The 21,950-nt window shown below is 40.3% G+C and overlaps 1 protein-coding gene across 1 annotated transcript in view; it reads right to left on the bottom strand.

Moving 5' to 3' along the window:
- Nucleotides 1-21,950, bottom strand: part of ASB4 (ankyrin repeat and SOCS box containing 4) — an 80,692-nt gene that overhangs the window by 22,760 nt on the left and 35,982 nt on the right. Inside the window, exon 3 of the mRNA XM_061413491.1 lies at nt 1,220-1,710. Within this exon, the coding sequence (XP_061269475.1) occupies nt 1,220-1,710 (491 nt within the window). The remainder of the gene's footprint in view (nt 1-1,219; nt 1,711-21,950) is intronic.

Raw genomic sequence — 21,950 nt, 5'->3', positions numbered from 1 at the left:
GCTAGCTTTCTGCGACCCTGCATTCGTGAGCACACAAAACTCCTCTGCTGCCTGTTAATTATTTTAGATGAGTGGGGTCCTAGGTACATTATCATTCGATTTATTTTAGGTGAAAGGCATTTTGGTTTCCAGATTAATTACCATCATCAACTTAATGCTAAACTCTCCCATGCGCTATAGAACCCTTCACTCCTCTACTTCGTCATTTACCATGAAATATTAAAGTTACCTCTTTACGTGTTTGTCTCTCCAGCTAGATCCTAAGCTAACTGAGAGTAGTGACCATGTATTAATCTTGCCAATATTGTTAATATTTGGTCCCTACTAGCCCATGAGACGGAGAAGGCAATGGTACCCCACTCCAGCACTCTTGCCTGGAAAATCCCATGGACAGAGGAGCCTGTGGGCTGCCGTCTGTGGGGTCACACAGAGTCTGACACGACTGAAGTGACTTAGCAGCAGCAGCAGCCCATTAGAAATTATCAATAAATACTATTTAAAATAAAGGTTGTGTAGTATATTATAAAATTAAAGACTAGCACCAAGTGAACTAAGGTTGAATACCTACAGTGCCACTGTGTGAGATCAAATTGCTTAACTACTCTGTGCCTGAGTTTCCTCCTTTATAGAACAATAATATAATCTACCTTATCAGATTATTACAGAATTAAATGGATTAAATTAAGAAATGTAAGATGACTTACAAGTGTGCTTAATATAATTTATTATCTATAATAAATATTAACTATTAGTTCTTAATAAATGTTAGTTTTCATTAAAGTAGAAAACTGAGCCGCCCTTTCCTGTATTCAAACCGGTTCCAAAGCAGGCTCTGTCATCTATAGGCAGACATTCTGTGGAAGAGCCGCGTGTGCAGTGTGGCGCCATTCACCGCTTCTGCAGAGGCACAGTATCCTTCTGATCTTGCCCATTCAGTCCCCCAGGAAGCCACTACCAGTTCACTGGTGTTCACACAGGCCATGGACAATTACCTGCTATTCTTGCTCTTTCTCTGCTCTCAGCCCAGATTTCAAACAAACGTGGACTAGGCTGAGATAGCTAGGGGTAGATACACAAATGGAAGGTCAGATTGAAGGTCAGAGGCAGTTAGCCAGGCCTCCAACAGGCTTGAGTGACTTGGAGATTTCAGACTGAGCCACCCTCTGAGTCCCCATTACCCTGCTGCCCATCCGCCCAGTTCTGCACGTGGCAGCCTCACCTTATGGAACTGTGGCGGGTATATCCGAGCAGCCCCATGGTTCAGCAGCAGCTGGTAGCAGATCTCAGGCCGGGCGGCGGGTCGCACGGAGGTGACCTTCAGCACATACTGGATGGCAGCGCAGCCGTTGATGTCCATGAGATTGGCTTCCGCGCCGGCCTCCAGCATCATGTCCATGAGCACGTGGTCGCAGTTCCAGGCTGCCTTGTGGAGCGGAGATTTAAAATCGTCATCCCGGGCGTTGACCTCCGCCTTGTAGTCCAGCAGCATGCGGCAGATGAGGTGATGATCCCGGCTGTACTCCTGCTCTTTGAAGCGGAGGGCCCAGTAGGTTGCGATGGCCAGAGGGGTCTCCATGTGGGCGTTCACACTGTCCACGATGGCCCCGTGCTCCACGTAGAAGGCCACCAGCTCGGGGAGGCCAAAGTGGGCAGCCGTGTGCAAGGGCGTCTCCTCATCCTGGTTGTTGGTCTTCATGTTCACATTCGCCCCTAGAAAGCGAGGTTGAAGCAGACAATTATTTAAACATATTTTACCGTTACTCACAAGGCTCATTAAACAGGCCTTTTCTCGCTACTTCCGACTACCCATTTTTCCAATTTCCATTTCTGGACCCCATGGGAGCCACTGCTTTGAAAGGACAGTGCCACCTTCTGGGCAAGCAGTAAATATATGGGGTGATGGGAGAGTGGGCCTGAGAAGGAAGATTGGGACTGTGCAACGCAGCATTGTTAGTTCAGTTCTAGTTCCTACTCCTAGGTGGATTGGGAAATACAAAGTGATTCTGATAACCAAATAGCTTTTATCAATAAAATAGCAAGTATTAAAAAAATAAATAAAGGTTATATCACTATCTTTGAGGCTTATATGTTATATGTGTGGCTTCAAAAGTCATCAATTTCTTGATGAGATTTCTTAAATATCATGTCATTTTTTTTTCTTCCCAAGCAGCTAAACCTAAAAACTTGGTACAAGGGAACTTTAGTGGTATAGAAATTCAGTCTTCTGACTGGACACTGACAGTATCAAGCCGCTGAATTCTATGAGGCTCCTTTGGAACACACCTGGAGCAAAAATAAATACTCTGATGACCAAACTAGAGTAAAGGTCACATTTTGAAAGGAAAATAATAGAAGCTGGGAAAATAAAACACTCATCAAAAAAAAACGCAAACAATTAAAGATTGTATGTAATATGTGCAATTTATTGTCGACAATGGCTATTTAGAAATGCAAATTATGAGTGCTTGGAAATCTCCTTAGAAATTACTTAATCCAACCACTTATTTAACAGACAAAGAAAATGAGTAAATTTTATTTTTTCTGATAGGAAAGTTAAGTACTAGAATGATCAATCTGAGAAACTGAAATTTTCCTCTCATCCTAGTTTAATTGGGGAAGCTAAATGACCCCAGAGGGTCTACTCTATAATCAGTTTTACTGGAAATGTTTATAGTTACTTCAAGGATAAATCTGGGAAGACTTTTATCATTATTATTATTAAGGTAGCAACTTATATTTATTAAGCACTTGCCATGTACAAAATTCTGAGCTAAATGCTTTTCATATTCCTCATGGAATCTTCCTAGAAACTCTTTGCAGGAGGTGCATTTTTATCCCAATTTTACAGATGAAGAAATTTGTACTTAGGCTAATAACTATACCAGGCTAAGAAGCACTAGAACAGAAGTTTGACAGCAGACAGCCTAGCTTCATAATCTCTCACCACTGTGCCATTCTACCTCATTATTTTTCTTTAAATTTTTTTTTGTTTGCTTTGCTGTCTTTGGATATTTGAAAATTTGAAAGTAATGGAGAAATCATGTTGCATTTTGTTAATTTTAAAAATCTGTTCTCCATGTGTTGCTCCTTTATGCCATTTTTCACGGCATCCTCTGATCATATGGAACACATTTAAGAAAGGGGATACTCCTACCAGCTTGCTGGCTGTCTAATACAAAATCCACCCCCTAGTGAGGTTTCTGAGAGCACATTGTTCTGTAAACTCTGAGACTGTCTCTGCTCCTAACTTCAGACAGCAGAATTATAAGCAAAGATAGTCCCTCATGAAGATCTGTCATTCGTGTTCATCAGGATTCCACCCTGGAGCAGCTCTGGGTCAGATCTCCCTTCAGGTTAGCCCTTCTGTGCTCTGGAGTGAAATGAAATGAATGTCTTCCCAGAAGCCAGTGCGGGGTCACTTCAGACACAGGAGAATTTCCAGTAAGAAAGGGATCAGAGGGTCAGGGTGAAATTTACAGGCCAACTTGGAACAAACCACATCCTTTATTTTTTTTAATGTATTTGGACATTTACAATGGATCCTTGACCTCTTGCTACAACTAGATATGCTGAATGGTTTGTTTTCCTGAATAGGAGAGCCTTATTTTATATTTGAATTGTGTCTTTGAGTGAACTTTTCCACGAGCTACATAGAAAGTAGAATGATTTGACTACTTCTACTTTAAATTTTGTGATTTATTCAAGAAATTAGAGACCATAAACATAAATTCTTGGGAATGTTAAAAAAAATACACATCTTTAATGTGAAAATGTGTATTGGCTTCCTAGAGCTGCCACATCAAATGCCACAAATTGGGTGGCTACAAACAACAGAAATTTGTTCATGAGTCTAGAGATCAGAAGTGAAATTGAAGTGTTGATAAAGGTGGCTATTTCTGAGAGAGTTTAAAGGGGGACTCTCTCTCGTGCCCCACTCTGAGCTTCTGGTGATGGCAGCAATCCTTGGTGTGCCTTGGCTTGTGGATGTATCCTCCCGGGGCCACCGCCATGTTCACGTGGTCCTGTCTGTGTCTTCACAAGGCTGCCTTCTTACAGAGACACCAGCCTTCTTACAGACACACCAGCCTTCTTACAGACACACCAGTCTTCTTACCGAGACACCAGTCTTCTTACAGAGACATCAGACGTACTGCAACAAGGGCCCATGCTGCTCCACTCGTCTTAATGAATTACATCTGCAACGACCCCGTATCCAAACAAGGTCACATGCTGACCTGCCAGACATTAGGACTTCAGCATATCTTCTTTTTAGGGGGCAAACAGGGGATACAAGTCCACCCATAATATATAATATTACGTATTATACACACAAACACTGTGTGTGTGTTTGTGTGTACGCCCAGTCGCTCAGTCAGTCCTGTCTGCCTCTTTGTGACTCTTCGTGGCTCATGGACTGTAGCCCACCAGGCTCCTCCGTCCATGGGACTTTCCAGGCAAGAATACTGGAATGGGTTGCCATTCCCTTCTCCAGGGGATCTTCCTGACCCAGGGATCAAACCCATGTCCTTGCGTCTCCAGCACTGGCAGGCAGACTCTTTACCGCGGCCCCACCTGGGAAGCCCACGACATAACATAATATGTAACGTGTATTGTGTCTGTGTGTGCGCAGTTGCTCAGTCCTGTCTGATCTGTAACCCGCTAGGCTTCTCTGTCCATGGATTCTCCAGGCAAGAATGTTAGAGTGGGTTGCCATGCCCTCCTCCGGGGCATCCCCTCCGATGTCATTAGATGTTTTTAAATAGGTATTGACTCGATGGACGTGAGTCTGGGTGAACTCCGGGAGTTGGTGATGGACAAGGAGGCCTGGCGTGCTGCGATTCATGGGGTCGCAAAGAGTCGGACACGACTGAGCGACTGAACTGAACTGAACTGTACCAGTCTGCACTCCCATAAGCCATGTGTGAGGGTTCTCATCAACATTTGGGGTTTTCAATCTATTTAATTTTAGCCAGTATGGGAGTGCATAGTGATACCTCATTGTGTTTGAATGTTATGTTTCCCTAATTAACAATTAGTTTAGATATATTTCAATATTTTTAAACAAACATTGCTTTTTATTTACTATTATAAAGCATTTCCGTATTATGTTATCATATAAAATATCATTTTAAAATAATGACATAATATTCCACAGAGTCAGTTTACCCTACTGTTAGATGTAAAGGCTTTTTCCAAAGTTTTGATCTTATGACTAATGCTACAATTGATAAATTTATGTGTAAATTTTAAGATTATTTCCTTAGCATAAACTCCCCCAAAATGGAATCATTAAGCTGAAACATCTGAGCTATTTAAAGGGAGACTTGATCGACATGAACTTGAGTAAGCTCCGGGAATTGGTGATAGACAGGGAAGCCTGGCGTGCTGCAGCCCATGGGGTCACCTGACTGAGTGACTGATCTGAACTGAACGATCTCTCATTGATGCATGAATGCTGTTTTACTCATCTAGTATGTAGTTACGTAATTAAAATTCTTTTGCAATTTTGGAAGTAAAAAATGGTATCAAAAAATCCCGTTGTATTTTTTTTGTGCGTTTGTTTTTGGTTTTGGTATTAGAATGCCCTACTCCTCTCAGAGGTTTCAACATTAGCCAGATTAATTGCAATTTAATTTGTATATATTTTAAAACATTTAACATTTAATTCACATGGAAATTATTGTGGTGTGCCTACCAACTTAGGAAGAATTGACATTCTTACAATATAGAGTCTTTTCATGTGGGAACACAGTCTGTTTCTTGAAAAGTTTTCTTTATATTTCTGTAAACTATAGCCCCACAAAATTTGTAGCAATTTTCATTTTAGGGAAGAACAGTAAGTTATTTCTGGGGTAAAGTAACTTCTAATGAAAGAAAGACCTTCATGAACTTTCTAATTTATGCAAGATAGACTCCAGAACTAGTCTGAAATGGTAGCAAATGAGACAGAGACAATTTTTAATTTGCATTGCTTTATAAAGAACCAGGACTTTTTAGATTTCATCGGTAGGCAAAGAACAGATTTGTGTGCACTGAGAATAAGATGCAGAGTGGACATAGGGTAAGAGTGCCACAGAGAGGACACTGGCCACCGGAATGGCACTCTGATACCCCTGAAGCCAGGACAGCAGGGACACAGTCCCACAGGAGGAACACAGTGTCGGTCAAAATTAAATGTTTTCTGTTCTCCCATACTGTATGATAGTCTCCTTTCCTGACCCTTCAACAGACAGAATCAATTACATGAATCCTAGTTATGAGACCTCACATTTCCTTTTTTCCAAGTAAAATTAAACTACCTCCAAGCACCCACTTGTTGCTGGGCTGATCACCTGTGATCCATCATCGTATGGCTCCCTCTGCTGGGCTCTGCTACTTCCTACAGGCCATGAGTTGGCCCTCAGAAGCGCGCTTTCCAAAGAACCCACCTTCCCCGCCAAGTTCTACCACCTCCGAAACCACGTGGGAGTCGGGGCAGGCCTGGTTACTGCAGAAACTGTCACTGCTTGATCTTCCCAGACTCAACGAAGCCACATCTTGACTCCATCCCTAAGCTGGCGCCTGCCTCCCTCCTTGTCCTGATGGACTTGATTTCTTGCCGATTTTTTTTTTTACAAACTTTTGTGTGTAAGTGGGGAGATGGAATTTGAGGCCAGACCAGTGCTTCACAACCCTCTGAGACATGCCTTTTCTATTCCACAATGAAATTCATAAATAATATACATTATCCACTTTCATATGTAATCTTTTAAAAATAAATCTAGTACCTAGCTAACAGGTAAAGGCAAAATAAAAGTAGTTTCTGATAATCATAACTATATAGTTATGATTGTTAAAAATAATATAAATTACAATGATGTAGTATACATTTTAATAAGTTATTGACTATCCTAGATGAACTCATGAAATGGTTATTTGTTTGAATCCATATGTAGACTCCCAGCAACTATATCGTTGAATTGACACAGGGGTTTGTACCATAACTCAAATACCACACATGTCATTGCCATAATGAATGGTGTTTCAAATGAGAAAAGAAATCTTGGTTTAGTTTTGCCTTGATTAGCTGCATAGCTCTATTCCTGGAAATTTCCATGTTTATTTACAATTCAAAAGTATTTTATGTTTATATATGTAAAATGGAGTTAGGTTAGAAATCTACTGTGTTACTACATCTAAATATCTATTTTTACATCAGTGCTAAATCTAAGCTTTTTAAAAAAAAATTATGAAAGAACTTAAAAATACAATCTCAGAAAATATAATCAGATCAGATCAGATCAGTTGCTCAGTCATGTCCGACTCTTTGCGACCCCATGAATCGCAGCACACCAGGCCTCCCTGTCCATCACCAACTCCCGGAGTTCACTCAGACTCACGTCCATCGAGTCAGTGATGCCATCCAGCCATCTCATCCTCTGTCGTCCCTTCTCCTCCTACCCCCAATCCCTCCCAGCATCAGAGTCTTTTCCAATGAGTCAACTCTTTGCATGAGGTGGCCAAAGTACTGGAGTTTCAGCTTTAGCATCATTCCTTCCAAAGAAATCCCAGGGCTGATCTCCTTCAGAATGGACTGGTTGGATCTCCTTGCAGTCCAAGGGACTCTCAAGAGTCTTCTCCAACACCACAGTTCAAAAGCATCAATTCTTCGGCACTCAGCCTTCTTCACAGTCCAACTCTCACATCCATACATGACCACAGGAAAAACCATAGCCTTGACTAGACGGACCTTTGTTGGCAAAGTAATGTCTCTGCTTTTGAGTATGCTATCTAGGTTGGTCATAACTTTCCTTCCAAGGAGTAAGTGTCTTTTAATTTCATGGCTGCAGTCACCACCTGCAGTGATTCTATATACCTCTATCCATATTTGACAGATACTAATCTTTGCTATATTTGCTTTGATTTTCTTTTTTCTAAGAAAAAATTTTACAGAAAAAAAGCCAGCCCTTTTCTCCTTTCTTCCCTCCTTTTCTTTCACCTCAGAAGTAACTATTCTAAAGTTGACTTTTGTCATTCCTTTGTAAATTTTTGTTCTTTTATTATTCGCGCGTGTGTGTGTGCGAGCACGTGCTCAGTCATGTCTGACTCTTTGCAACCCCATGGACTGCAACCCACCAGGCTCCTCTATCCATGGGATTTCCCAGGCAAGAATACTGGAGTGGGTTGCCATTTCCTTTTCTAGGGGATCTTCCTGGATCAGCGATCGAGCCCTTGTCTCCTGCATTGGCAGGTGAATTCTTTACCACTGAGCTGCCTGGAAAGCCCATTACTCACATACGTATCCATAAACAACATAAACACTTTTATTTTGTTTTCCTAAAAACCATATAAGCGGTACTCACTTTTGCAACCTCCTTTGTCAGCCATTTTCTGTTTCTGAGCAGAGAGCTGATTTTTTTTTTTTTCCATTTCAACAGCTGAACAGATTTATATTGTGTAATTAAACAGTTTAATTACAGTTTAGCCATCTCTCTGCTAAAGACACTAAAGTTGTTTTAGCATTTTATAATAACACATATCTTTTAAATCATGCAGGAGTTTCTTTATAGAGAGAAACTGAATTAGTAGTAATAGCATATGAACATTTTCAACCATATTATACTCATCAGTGTTATATCAATTTATATGTCCATCAGTAGAGTTTAAAAGTTCAACATCATTTCCAACACTTGATACCATTGCACTGTTTAATGGTTGCCAATTAGTATGAAATGGTATTCTGATTTAATTTGCATTGCCCTTGTTAGCAGTAGTGTTTTCTCATATGTCTACAGGCAACAAGATTTTAGCTTATATGAATTGCCTATTCATAGTCTCTGCCATTTTTCACTGAGTTGCTTATGTTTTTCTTGTTTACTTTTTAGGATATAGACAAAATCACTGTGGAGAATATGATAAAAACTTTACTGAAGGCAAAAGACTTACATGTAAAGTACTGCTATGTTCATTAATAGAAAGATTCAATAGGGTAAAAGATGGCAATTCTCCCTGAATTAACCTATAATTGCAATGTAATTCAAACATTTTTTACATAATTTTTCAAAAAGTAATGAACAAATCAATTTTGTAAAAAAAAAAAAAAAAAAGAAGAAGAAGAAGGAAGAAGAGATGATGAAAGGGGTGTACTTATCCTACCAGGTATTCAAGCAAACTGTAATCAACACCATGTCAGTTCAGTTCAGTTCAGTGACTCAGTCGTGTCCGACTCTTTGCGACCCCATGAACCGCAGCACACCAGGCCTCCCTGTCCATCACCATCTGCCGAGGTCCGCCCAAACCCATGTCCATCGAGTCGGTGATGCCATCCAGCCATCTCATCCTCTGTCGTCCCCTTCTCCTCCTGCCCTCAATCTTTCCCAACATCAGGGTCTTTTCAAATGAGTCAGCTCTTCGCATCAGGTGGCCAAAGTATTGGAATTTCAGCTTCAACATCAGTCCTTCCAATGAACACCCAGGACTGATCTCCTTTAGGATAGACTGGTTGGATCTCCTTGCAGCCCAAGGAACTCTCAAGAGTCTTCTCCAACTCCACAGTTCAAAAGCATCAATTCTTAGGCACTCAGCTTTCTTTACAGCCCAACTCTCACATCCATACATGACTATTGGAAAAACCTTAGCCTTGACTAGATGGACATTTGTTGGCAAAGTAATGTCTCTGCTTTTTAATATGCTGTCTAGGTTGGTCATAACTTTCCTTCCAAGGAGTAAGCGTCTTTTAATTTCATGGCTGCAGTCACCATCTACAGTGATTTTGGAGCCCCTAAAAATAAAGTCAGCCACTTTTTCCACTGTTACCCCATCTATTTGCCATGAATTGATGGGACCAGATGCCATGATCTTAGCTTTCTGAATGTTCAGCTTTAAGCCAACTTTTTCACTCTCCTTTTTCATTTCATCAAGAGGCTCTTTAGTTCTTCTTTACTTTCTGCCATAAGGGTGGTGTCATCTGCATATCTGAGGATACTGATATTTCTCCCATCAGTCTTGATTCCAGCTTGTGCTTCCTCCAGTCCAGCATTTCTCGTGATGTACTCTGCATATAAGTTACAGGGTGACAATATACAGCCTTGAAGTACTCCTTTTCCTATTTGGAATCAGTCTGTTGTTCCATGTCCAGTTCTAACTGTTGCTTCCTGATCTGCATATAGGTTTCTCAAGAGGCAGGTCAGGTGGTCTGGTATTCCCATCTCTTTCAGAATTTTCCACAGTTTATTGTGATCCACACAGTCAAAGGATTTGGCATAGACAATAAAGCAGAAATAGATGTTTTTCTGAAATTCTCTTGCTTTTTCAATGATCCAGTGGATGTTGGCAATTTGATCTCTGGTTCCTCTGCCTTTTCGAAAACCAGCTTGAACATCTGGAAGTTCACGGTTCACGTATTGCTGAAGCCTGGCTTGGAGAATTTTGAGCATTACTTTGCTAGTGTGTGAGATGAGTGCAATTGTGTGGTAGTTTGAGCATTCTTTGGCATTGCCTTTCTTTGGGATTGGAATGAAAACTGACTTTTTCCAGTCCTGTGGCCACTGCTGAGTTTTCCAAATTTGCTGGCATATTGAGTACAGCACTTTCACAGCATCATCTTTCAGGATTTGGAATAGCTCAACTGGAATTCCATCACCTCCACTAGCTTTGTTCATAGTGATGCTTCCTAAGGCCCACTTGACTTCACATTCCAGGATGTCTGGCTCTAGGTGAGTGATCACACCATCGTGGTTATCTGGGTCGTGAAGATCTTTTTGTACAGTTCTTCTGCGTCTTCTTGCCACCTCTTCTTAATATCTTCTACTTCTCTTAGGTCCCTACCATTTGTGGGAATGTAAATTGGTGCAGACACTATGGAAAACAGTATGGAGGTTCCTCACAAAAGCAAAAATAGAACTACCCTATGATCCAGTAATTCCACCCCTGAGTATATAGCCAAAGAAAATGAAAACACCAATTTGAAAAAATACAGGCATTCCAATGTTCATAGCAGCACGGTTTACAATAGCCAATTTATGGACGCAACCTACGTGTCCAACAACAAAAGAATGAATAAACAACGTGTAGTGACTGTGTATGTATGTGTGTATATATATATATATGTTATCACTTATGTGTGGAATCTAATAAACAAATCAATAAATAAAATAAAACAGAAACAAGACTCACAGATACAGAGAACAAACTAGTGGTTACCAGTGGGAAGAGAGAAGAGGGCAGAGGCAAGGGAGTAGAGGGTAGGAAATTAAGAGGTACAAACTACGATGTGATGTATAAAATAAATAAGCTACGAAGATATATTGTACAGCACAGGGATTATGGACAATATTTTTAACAACTATAGAGTGTAACCTTTAAAAATTGTAAATCACACTGTTGTACACCTGAAATTTATACAAATTTATACTGAAATTTATACAAATTTATACTGAAAATCAACTAAACTTCAATTTTTAAAATAGAGTATGAGAAAGAACATACAGCCTAGAAACAAACCTACTTATAGAAAGCATCTGGAATGACAGAAGGGGCAGTGCAGTCAGTGGAGAAATAATGGAATATCTAATAAAATATTGGGACCAAAGACTAACAATGCTGTGGAAGCACAAACTGGATCTTGTGTCTGAGTGTGTGTATGTTTGTGTATGTGCGTGTTAAATTTCAGGTAAATAAAACTCAAGCAAAAAGTGAAATAATAAACTTATAAAACAAAAGCGCAGGAGTTGGTATCGGAGGGGAATGGACAGTCATCCACATCCAGTCATTGTATCTACAGAATACTCTCTTAGCTTATTAACTCTTGATGGAGACAGTTTTATCCAAGCCTTCTATTAAATGCAAACCTTTTATTACAGTTGAAACAATAGAGTGCAATCTCCTTGAGTCTTACTCTTCTCTGACTTTCCCTCCACCAGTTTATTTTGTTTTCTCTCCTACTGCTGCTAAGTCACTTCAGTCGTGTCTGACTCTGTGCAACCCCATAGACGGCAGCTCACCAGGCTCCCCCGTCTCTGGGATTCTCCAGGCAAGAACACTGGAGTGGGTTGCCATTTCCTTCTCCAATGCATGAAAGTGAAAAGTGAAAATGAAGTCGCTCAGTCGTGTCCGACCCTCAGTGACCCCATGGACTGCAGCCCACCAGGCTCCTCTGTCCATGGGATTTTCCAGGCAAGAGTACTGGAGTGGGGTGCCATTGCCTTCTCTCCTAGAAACCTGAATTTGTACAGTGTTGACTGTCTTCACTTTGTTCAGACCTTCAGCCGGCTGCAAGAGGTAGAGACAAGCTGAACACTGCTAGTTCTATGCTTTGTTTCTGCTCTCTCTGTGCATAACTTCCTTAAGCACCCTACATTGGAGAGCCAACCACCCTCTGTCAAGGGAACACTCTCGAATTCTGAATTATCTCTCGACTTAGGGCTGCACCTTATTATTTGATAAAATACTGTGGCATAAATGTCACTGGGAAGTGGTTTGTCTCGTTTCTACATTAAAATGTTCTCTTTTCCTTATCTTCAGTCCAGCCTCTTTCATTTTCCTTTAGGTCAGAGGAGCAAAAATGAGAAATCCTACCATGCTTTCAGAATTCTCTGGGGTTCTGACTTCCCCTTAAGCTACTACACCTTTGGTCCCAACAGTGAACATTTCATCCATATTCTTTGAGATGCTTTCTTTGCTAACGAGGATCAAGTGTTCATCTCAAGATTCATCTATTCATTCACGCAGCCTGTTCTGTGTCAGGAACAGAGACAGACTAGTGTGAAAAAGGATCAAGACCCCTACCACCAGGGAATTTCCATACTAGTTGAGAAAGAAAAAAGAAGCACAGGAGTAAGTGCATGACAAGACCATTTCAGACAGTGACAAACACAATATAGAAAATAAAACAGGTTGTGATGATACAGGTTACATGTAATATAACCACGAGGCCTGGCTGCTGGCTTCCTTCCTTCTTTCCTACCTTTATTTATTGGCTTACAGTATTATCTAGTTTCAGGTGTGTAACACACTGACTCAGTAGTTCCATAGATTATACACCATGCAAAGTTACTATAAAATATTGACTATACGCCTTGTGCTATACATTACATCTCCGTGACATTTAGTTTGTAACTGCTGGCTTGTATTAATACCTCTCAATCCCTTTCACTTACTTTTTCTCTTCTCCTCTCCTCTCCCTTTTTAACCACTAGCTTATTCTCTGTATCCCTGAGTGTATTTCTGCTTTGTTATATTTGTTTTTTAGATTCCACGTGTAAGTGAAAAGTGCAGTATTTGTCTTTTTCTGCCTGACTTATTTCACTAAGCATCGCTCTCATACACACACACACAACAATACTACTCTGCCATAAAAAAGAATGAAATTTCCATTTGTGACAACATGGAGGGTATTATGCTCAATGAAACAAGCAATTTACTTTTTATTTATTCACTGTTTGTGTACTTGTACTATTTTCATTGTTGAAAGCTGATGTTTTATTGAAGATATATCTAGGCTCAGGTTTTATTTTTCATTTATTTTTACTAGGAACCAAATTCACCTATTTCATCTTCACATAAATAACTGGCTTTTATACAAGAAATTTTTTTCTGCTACCTGTTTTAAAGTTTTGGTCATACTCAAAAAGGAAACATTTTTATATGTATTGAAAGCTATAAATTTTTTTTTGCTCAAAATGTTCATCACCCTCTAACAAGTTATGGTCAATGATTTAAAAAAAAAAATCCCTTCATGGTTTTTTAAATTCCTATCCTAAATGCAGGAGTGAAAAAGTGGTAAGTTACTCATGGCATTCTTCTTAATATCACCTTTAAATATTACACTTTTCTTAGACAAACTGTGGTAAAACAAAGTGAACAGTCATTAGTCTCATTGGTTAGAGAGGCCTGCAGTATATTTAAGAACAGATGGAAATGTAGAGAAAACATTCTTATGGGTTATAGTAGTAAGGATTTGAGAAGGAATTTTCTTCAGTTTATTAACTGCAGGTAGAAATTTAGAATCCTAAGTAGCTAATAGTTTTATCTGAGACACTTTCTTCCTCATTAGCTTGAAATTCACCAGCTTCAGTTTAAAACCATGCTAGGGTTTTGCATAGGCTTTTATGCAGAATAAGACAGCATATTTGTTCAGTGTTTTTTTATGAAAATATTAATAATGTCTGCTATTTTTCAAGCACTCACTAGGATTTTTACATATATTGTCTTGCTTACGATTAATAGTTATCATTTTTTAGCAACACCTATTATTCAAAGATGAGATTTGTTCATATTCAGGGCTTTTCACTTTCTGCAGGTTCTGCAATTGTTTCTCAAGTCTGCTTCTTTGTCAAGGATGCAATTTTGTGCGGTGTCGAGTTTGTTATTAACTGTCACCAAAGCACATTTTCAGCAGCCTGCTTTGTTCTAGTTTCAATTTTGCCCTTTCAATCTACAGTCTATGGCAAATTCATTTTCCTGTATCTTTCCTAGTCTTATCTTAAATGAAATCTTAAATGAAACGGCATTTCCCCTAAAGCCCCATTTCTATATACTTACATTCTCCAAGGTCTGGAGTTGAGACCTGCCTTCTTCTAGATCAACAGTGGTGCTTCTGAACCATCACTCTCTCAGCCTTGTGTGCAACCCCTCATCGATCAAGGCTTATGTCACCCAGTGAGGTTACTCTTTATACTCTCACCTACCATTTCACAAGCTCCCAGTCACTCTCCCATTTTCATCAGATACAGGTACCAGGCTCAGTCTTTATTTTATCTGTCCTGACATCACTCTGCAATATCTTTGCAGATGACTGATCCAACATGACGGCACTCACAATTCCTATATCTTCTGGAGCAAATTATGTTAATATCACCATTACCAAATATCTTATTGGTCCTGCCTGCTGTGGCTTCCCTGTTGAAGGTTCATATACCTCCACCCTGTTGAACTCAGTTTGAAATACTGGTTCTTGTTGCCCAGTCACATTTCTATCCTTCCCTTAGTGAAGCTACTCAACTCTTTTTTGATTGCCAATGTATTCTTAATTTTCCTTAGGCTAGGATTTAATCAGGATAGACTAAATTATAGTGTTATAAGAACACTCCTGGTAGCTAGAGAGCTTCCCTGGAAGCTCAGCTGGTAAAGAACCCAGGTCTTCCTCCTGCAATGCGGAAGACCTGGGAAGATCCCCCTGGAGAAGGGAATGACTACCTACTCCAGTATTCTGGCTTGGAGAATCCCAGGGACAGAGGAGCCTGGCTGGCTACAGTTCATGGGATCGAAAAGAGTCGGACACGGCTGAGAGACTTTCACTTTCTTTCACTTTCACATTCTTAATAATGCTCAAATTTCAGTGGCTGAGTATGATAAAAGTTTGTTTATCACTCTCACATTGTCCACTGTAGTTACAGAATACCAGAAATCCAAGCTACCTTGGTTTTCTGGCTTCCCCATCGCTATCTGAGGTTTCCTCCAATACCACAACAACATGGAGAGAAAGGGACTTTAAAAACCCTATGTGGGCTTTACATTGCCCACACCTGGAAGTGACTCATTTCTTCTATTCACATGACACTAGTCAAAAGGCTCATCTGATCTTGCTGAACTGTAAGAGGACTAGACGAGAAAGTGTGGTCTTCCATGAGCCTGGAGGGAAAGAGATATAGATGAGCAGTAGTTACTTTTCGGAGAAGGCAATGGCACCCCACTCCAGTACTCTTACCTGGAAAATCCCATGGACGGAGGAGCCTGGTAGGCTGCAGTCCATGGGGTCGCTAAGAGTCAGACATGACTGAGCGACTTCCTTTTCACTTTTCACTTTCATGCATTGGAGAAGGAAATGGCAACCCACTCCAGTGTTCTTGCCTGGAGAATCCCAGAGACGGGGAAGCCTGGTGGGCTGCTGTCTATGGGGTCACACAGAGTCGGACACAACTGAAGCAACTTAGCAGCAGCAGCAACTGTACATTTCAGTGGCACTACGTACTCTCACATTATTCTGCAGCTGTCACCATCATCAGCCTCCTGAATTTTTCACCTTCCTAAACTAAAACTCTGTCCACATTAAACACTAAGTCCCCATTCTTCCTCCCCATCCCACCACCCCCTCCCGACCCCGGGCATCTACCAATGTAGCTTCTGACTCTATGAATTTGAGTGTATCATGTGAGTGGAATCAAACAGCATTTGTCTGCACCAACTGTATATTGGAATGAATTTTTAAGATTAACTTATGTCCTACAAAGATTGTCCCTTCCTTTTTTTCTCCTGTGCTATATAGTAGGTTCTCATTAGTTATCTATTTTATACACAGCAGTGGGAGATACAATTCCTAGGTATGTTGATAAGCAGTCTGGGGTCCCCAAGAAGGAGAGAGCAGTCTGGGGCTCTTGAGAAGGAGATAGGGGTCTGGAGTTCTCAAGGAAGAGAAAAGGACAAACATTTCCTTTTTTTTAAGCCTAGAGCTGAAACAAAACACTCAATTTAAACTCTACTAAGGATTATATAACAACAATGTATCACAACAAAACAATTTATCTTAAACTCTGTACTAAGGATTATATAACAACAATGTATCCTACTTGAGGACATGTTTCTCCTTCTTGAGAACCTTCTGCCTAATCCTGTGTCATCTTAAAATGTATATTATAGGAGTGGGTCTGGTAAGATCTTTCTGTTAGTTCTAATCCCCTTATTTTAAGACTTGTGGGAGTGGGTCTGGTGAGACCTTTCTATTGTTAGTTCTAATCTTGTTAATTTAAGATGTATGTTAAGGGAATGGGCCTGGTAAAAGTATATAAGGCCTTGATAAGACCAGAGAGAGAGGCACTCTCCGTTTCCCTTCTGATGTCTATGTCAGGAGCTTTCCCTGTCCCCTTTTATACTTCAGTAAAACTTGGCTACACAAACGCTCTTGGTGATCAAGCCTGGTCCCTGGTCCCGAAGCCAAATCTTCTTCTTTGGAGATCATGCGTCTGACGTGGTTCACCAGAAGCTATCAGTAGTGTCTCTATGTCAATCCCAGTCTCCCGGTTTATCCCTGCCTCTCCCCTCTTTGGTGTCCACATGTTTATTCCCTATGTCTGTGTCTCTATTTCAGCTCTGCAAATAGGTTCATCGGTGCCATTTGTTCTAGATTCCACATATATGCATCAATGTACGGTATTTGTCTTTCTCTTTCTGACTTACTTCACTCTGTATGGACACTCTCTAGGTCCATCCACATGGGTGGACCATCCATTTGCCTTTCTGCAAATGGCACAATTTTGTTCCTTTTTTGGCTGAGTAATATTCCATTATATGTACGCACCACACCTTTTTTATCAATTCATCTGTTGATGGACCTTTAGGTTGCCTCTATATACTGCCTATTGTAAATAGTGCTGAAATGAACAATGGAGCACATGTATCTTTTCAAGTTATGGTATTCTTCAGGCATGTGCTGAAGAGGGGGGTTGCTGGGTCATATCGTAGTTCTATCTTCAGCTGTTTAAGGAAACTTCATACTATTATCCATCGTGGGTATATCAGTTTTCATTCCCACCAGCAGTGTAGGAGGGTGCCCTTTTCTCCACACCTTCTCCAGTATTTACTGTTCATAGATCTTTTTGACGATGGCCATTCTGACTGGTGTAAGGTAGTAACTCATTGTAGTTTTGATTTACATTTCTTTAATAATTAGTGATGCTAGGCATCTTTTCATGTGCCTCTTGGCCACCTGTATGTCTTCTTTGGAGAAATATCTATTTAGCTCTTCTGCTCATTTCAGATTGTGGCTTTTTTTTTTTTTTTTTTGGTATTGAACTTCATGAACTGTTTGGATATTTTGGAGGTTAATCCCTTGTCAGTTGCTTCATTTGCAAATATTTTCTCCCATTCTGAGGGTGGTCTTTTGTTTATGGTTTCCTCTGTTGTACAAAAGCTTTTAAGTTTAATTAGATCCCATTTGTTTATTTTTTTTAATTTTCATTATTCTGGGAAGTGAGCCAAAAAAGACCTTGCTGTGATTTATGTTAAAGAGTGTTCTGCCTATGTTTTCCTTGAAGAGCTTTGTAGCGTCTGGCCTTACACTGAGATCTTTAAGCCATTTAAAATTTATTTTTGTGTATGGTGTTAAGGGAGTGTTCTAATTTCATTCTTTCACAGTTAGCTGTCCAATTTTCTCAGCACCACTTCTTGATGATTTTATAATATTTTATAACAATAAATGGAGTATAACCTTTATAAACTGTGAATCACTATATTGTACACCTGTAACATATAATATTGTATATCAATTATACTTCAATGAAACAAGCAAAAAGACAGTACCAATTGTTGTCAGAAACTAGAAAAATGAGAATTCTCATACATTGACGGTAAGAAATGTAAAACGGTACAGCCACTTTGGAACACAGTATGGCAATTCCTCAAAAAGTTAAAACACAGAGTTACCTTATAACCCTGCAATTCCATTCCTGGGCATTTACTCAATAGAAATGAAAATATATGTCTACACAAACATTTACATGGAACTATTCATAGCAGCATTCTTCATAACAGCCAAAACATAAAACAATCCACACACGCAGCAACTGGTAAGCATATGAACAAAATGTGGCCTATCGATACAATGGAACATCATTCAGCAATAAAGAGGAACAAAGCAGTAACACAATGTTTCATTTCATTGTTTCAAAACTGAAAACACTAGGCTAAGTGAAAGAAACCAGATACAGAAGACCACACGTTGTATGACTCCACGCATATGAAAAGTCCAGAACAGGCGAGTTCATAGAAATGGAAAGTAAATTAGTGCTTGCCTAGGGTTGAGGTGGTGGGGAGTGGCGGTTGAAGGAAACGGGGGGATAACTGCTAAGGATACAGTTCTCTTGTTGGGTGATTAAAACGTTCAAAAATTGATTGTGGTGGTGGTTGCACAATTTTGTGAAAATACTAAAAGTCACTGAATTACACACTTTAAAATGGATGAATTGTATATAAGCAAATTATATCACAATAAAGCTGCTAAAAAATAAATGACCAGTCTTAGGACTTCCCTGGTTGTCCAGCAGCTAAGACTCTGGGCTCCCAATGCAGGTGGCCTGGGTTTGATTCCTGGTCAAGAAACTGGATCCCACAGGCCATGACTACGAGTTTGCATGGCTAAACTAAGACCTGGTACAGCCAAATAAATAAATAAATATTACATATATATATATATATATATATAGCCAGTCTTGAGCTAACCCCTGAGTGTCAGATACAACTGCATTCTGAACAAAAACAGTTGGAGGTTCATTGAGCACTAAAACTTAACATGTCCCAAACTCGTTTCCTTCTTACCCTGTTATTCATATAAGCTATATTTCAATAAACAGCAATGCTTTGGCCCCAGTGAATCAAAGTGAAAGTCAGAAATTCACACTCCATTCCCCGTCCCTTCTCATCCCCCTGACTATTCGTTCCAACCCTGTGCCCACTGCCTGGCTTGTATATCTGCATTTGCCCTCTTGCCTGCCATGTGCTCAGACCCACCCTCCATAATCCCGAGAGTAAGGTATTCAAGGTACATATCTGACTGTATTGCTCTGTCTCATAAAAGCCTGTGATGGCTTTCCATTTTCTGTACGATACAGTCTAAGCTTGTCATCATACGAGATAAAGCCGTCCACAGTCCAGCTTCTTCCTCTCCAGGCTTCTTTCCTGCTGTCTTCTGCCTCACGCTTTGCCTTAATTACTGAGCATCCCGCAGTTCTGTGCAAATACCTACGTGCCTTTGCTTATGTTGTTTCCTTGACCTGAAATGACTGAATTTCTTCTTTGACTGATTAACTTTACTCCTCCTTAAAGGCTTAGCACTATGTCTTCTAAAAAAACCTTCCCTTACTCCTGACTGTGCTGGTTGTCCCTCCGCTATAAAAAATGTATCTAGAGTGCTAAGGAACAACAAGTTTGGGTTCCTCACTTTAAGATCCGGGAGAGCAGATGCTCTTTTTATTTGCCTTTGTGTTCCTACTGCTTGATACATTCATTAATGCAACAAATATTCATTGAGACTCTACTATGTACCAGCTTCTGTTCGAGGCTCTGGGACATAAGACAGGTAATGTCCCTAACTTCATGGACTTCACATGCAAGTGAAGCAGACAGACAAAAAGTAACATATATATATGATAAAATTATAGGTAATGATATATTATGAAGAAAAATAAAGCTGGGTAAAGTGATGGAGAATGATGAGGGAAGAAAATGAAAATTTTCACTTAATGCCTCTGGTAGTACCTGACTTTTGTGTAGCAAGAAAGTATACCATATGAAGATCGTGAAGAAAAGCTTTCCTGGCAAAGGGAAGGCAACAAGGGAAAAGGCTCTGGCGTAGGTAAGAACAGCCATGACGTGTTCAGAAAACGCAAGGACAAGCATCAGAAGAGGCGTATTGGGATCCATATACACACACCACTATGTGCTTCCCAGGGGGCACAAGTGGTAAAGAACCTGCTGCCAGTGCAGGAGACGTAAGAGATGTGGGTTCAGTCCCTCAGTTAGGAAGATCCCCTGAAGGAGGTATGGCAACCCACTCCAGTATTCTTGCCTGGAGAATCCCATGGACAGAGGAGCCTGGCGGGCTACAGTCTATAGGGTCACAGAGTCAGACACGACTGAAGTGACTTAGCACGCACACATGGACAAAATAGATAACTGATGCGAACCTACTGTATAGCACAGGGAGCTTTACACAATGCTCAGTGGTGACCTAAAGGGGAAGGAAATCCAAAAAAGAAGAGAGATATGTCAATGTATAGTTGATTCACTTTGCCAGACAGCAGAAACTAGAACAACATTGAAAAGCAACTATACTCCAATAAAAATTAATTAAAGAAATAAAATAGTGGATGAATCAGAGATTTTAAAAAAGAGGTGAGTAACAGAGGGAACAGTAGGAACTAGCATTGGTGAGGCAAGCAGGGATCAGATGAGGTCAGGCACAGAAGGCCGAAGGGAAGACTTGATATTCTAAATATGGGAGGAAGCACTGGAGAGTGAAACGATCTGATTCATCTTTTGTAAAGATTACTCAGACTGCCTGTGTGGAGGGGAGGCTGTAAAAAAGGAAAGTGTAAAGGCAAGGAAACTATTTGAAGTCTGCTATTGTAGCCAGCAAGAATGGCAGGGCTTTGGTTAAGGTGGTCCCAGTGTGGGTGGTTTGAAGTGGTCAGACCAGAGCTACAGCAACAGGTCTTGTAGGGTATGAGGTGTGATGGAAAGTCAGGAAACACAGATCTCTTCTAACGCTTTTGGCTTGAGCAACTTGCAGACTACAACTGCCATTTATAAAAATGGCGCGTGTTAAGATGGGCTAAGACCCAGGTGCAGTATGGACATGGTCAGCTTGAGGCGCTTATCCAACACCCAGTGGAGGCGGGTCAAACATGTAGGATAGGCGAGCTGATTTTCAGAGGAGAGAGTCAGGCTGGGAGATACGAACCTGGGAGGGAGCACCACCAGATGATATTCGAAGTCATGACACTAGATAAGATCACCAGGGTGAGTTTAGATGAGAAAAGTTTGACTGAACCCTGGCCCACCCCCCCGCCACCACAAACTTTTAAACATGAAAAAGAGAAACAAATCCAGGAAAACAGGACTGAAGAAAGGCCAGTGAGGGAGTAGAAAAACAGCCTGGCTTTATAAACAGCCAATAAACCAAGTCATTTAAGACACAATCTGTTCTCATAAGAAGTTGCTTCTTTTTTAACAGCTACCTGTTGTTTTTTTTTAAAAAAAACAAACTGAAAACAGGAAGCAAATATCATGAACTATTTCCTTCTATCTCCTGAAGCAAATCTTTTTCATATCAAAGCTTATCTGCTGATGCATCCGATTATTGCTTCTCATCCCTTGGGATGTAGACTTCTCATAGAGCCTATGTTTATTTATTCTTCAGTTTATTTTTAATTTACTCAGCCTTAAGGAAAAGATATCTTTCTAGATGTGAGCAATCCACA

This window comes from Bos javanicus, chromosome 4 (genome assembly GCF_032452875.1).
Source record: "Bos javanicus breed banteng chromosome 4, ARS-OSU_banteng_1.0, whole genome shotgun sequence".
In the NCBI taxonomy this organism is placed as follows: Eukaryota; Metazoa; Chordata; class Mammalia; order Artiodactyla; family Bovidae; genus Bos; species Bos javanicus.
This window is presented reverse-complemented; position numbering and strand designations above follow the sequence as displayed.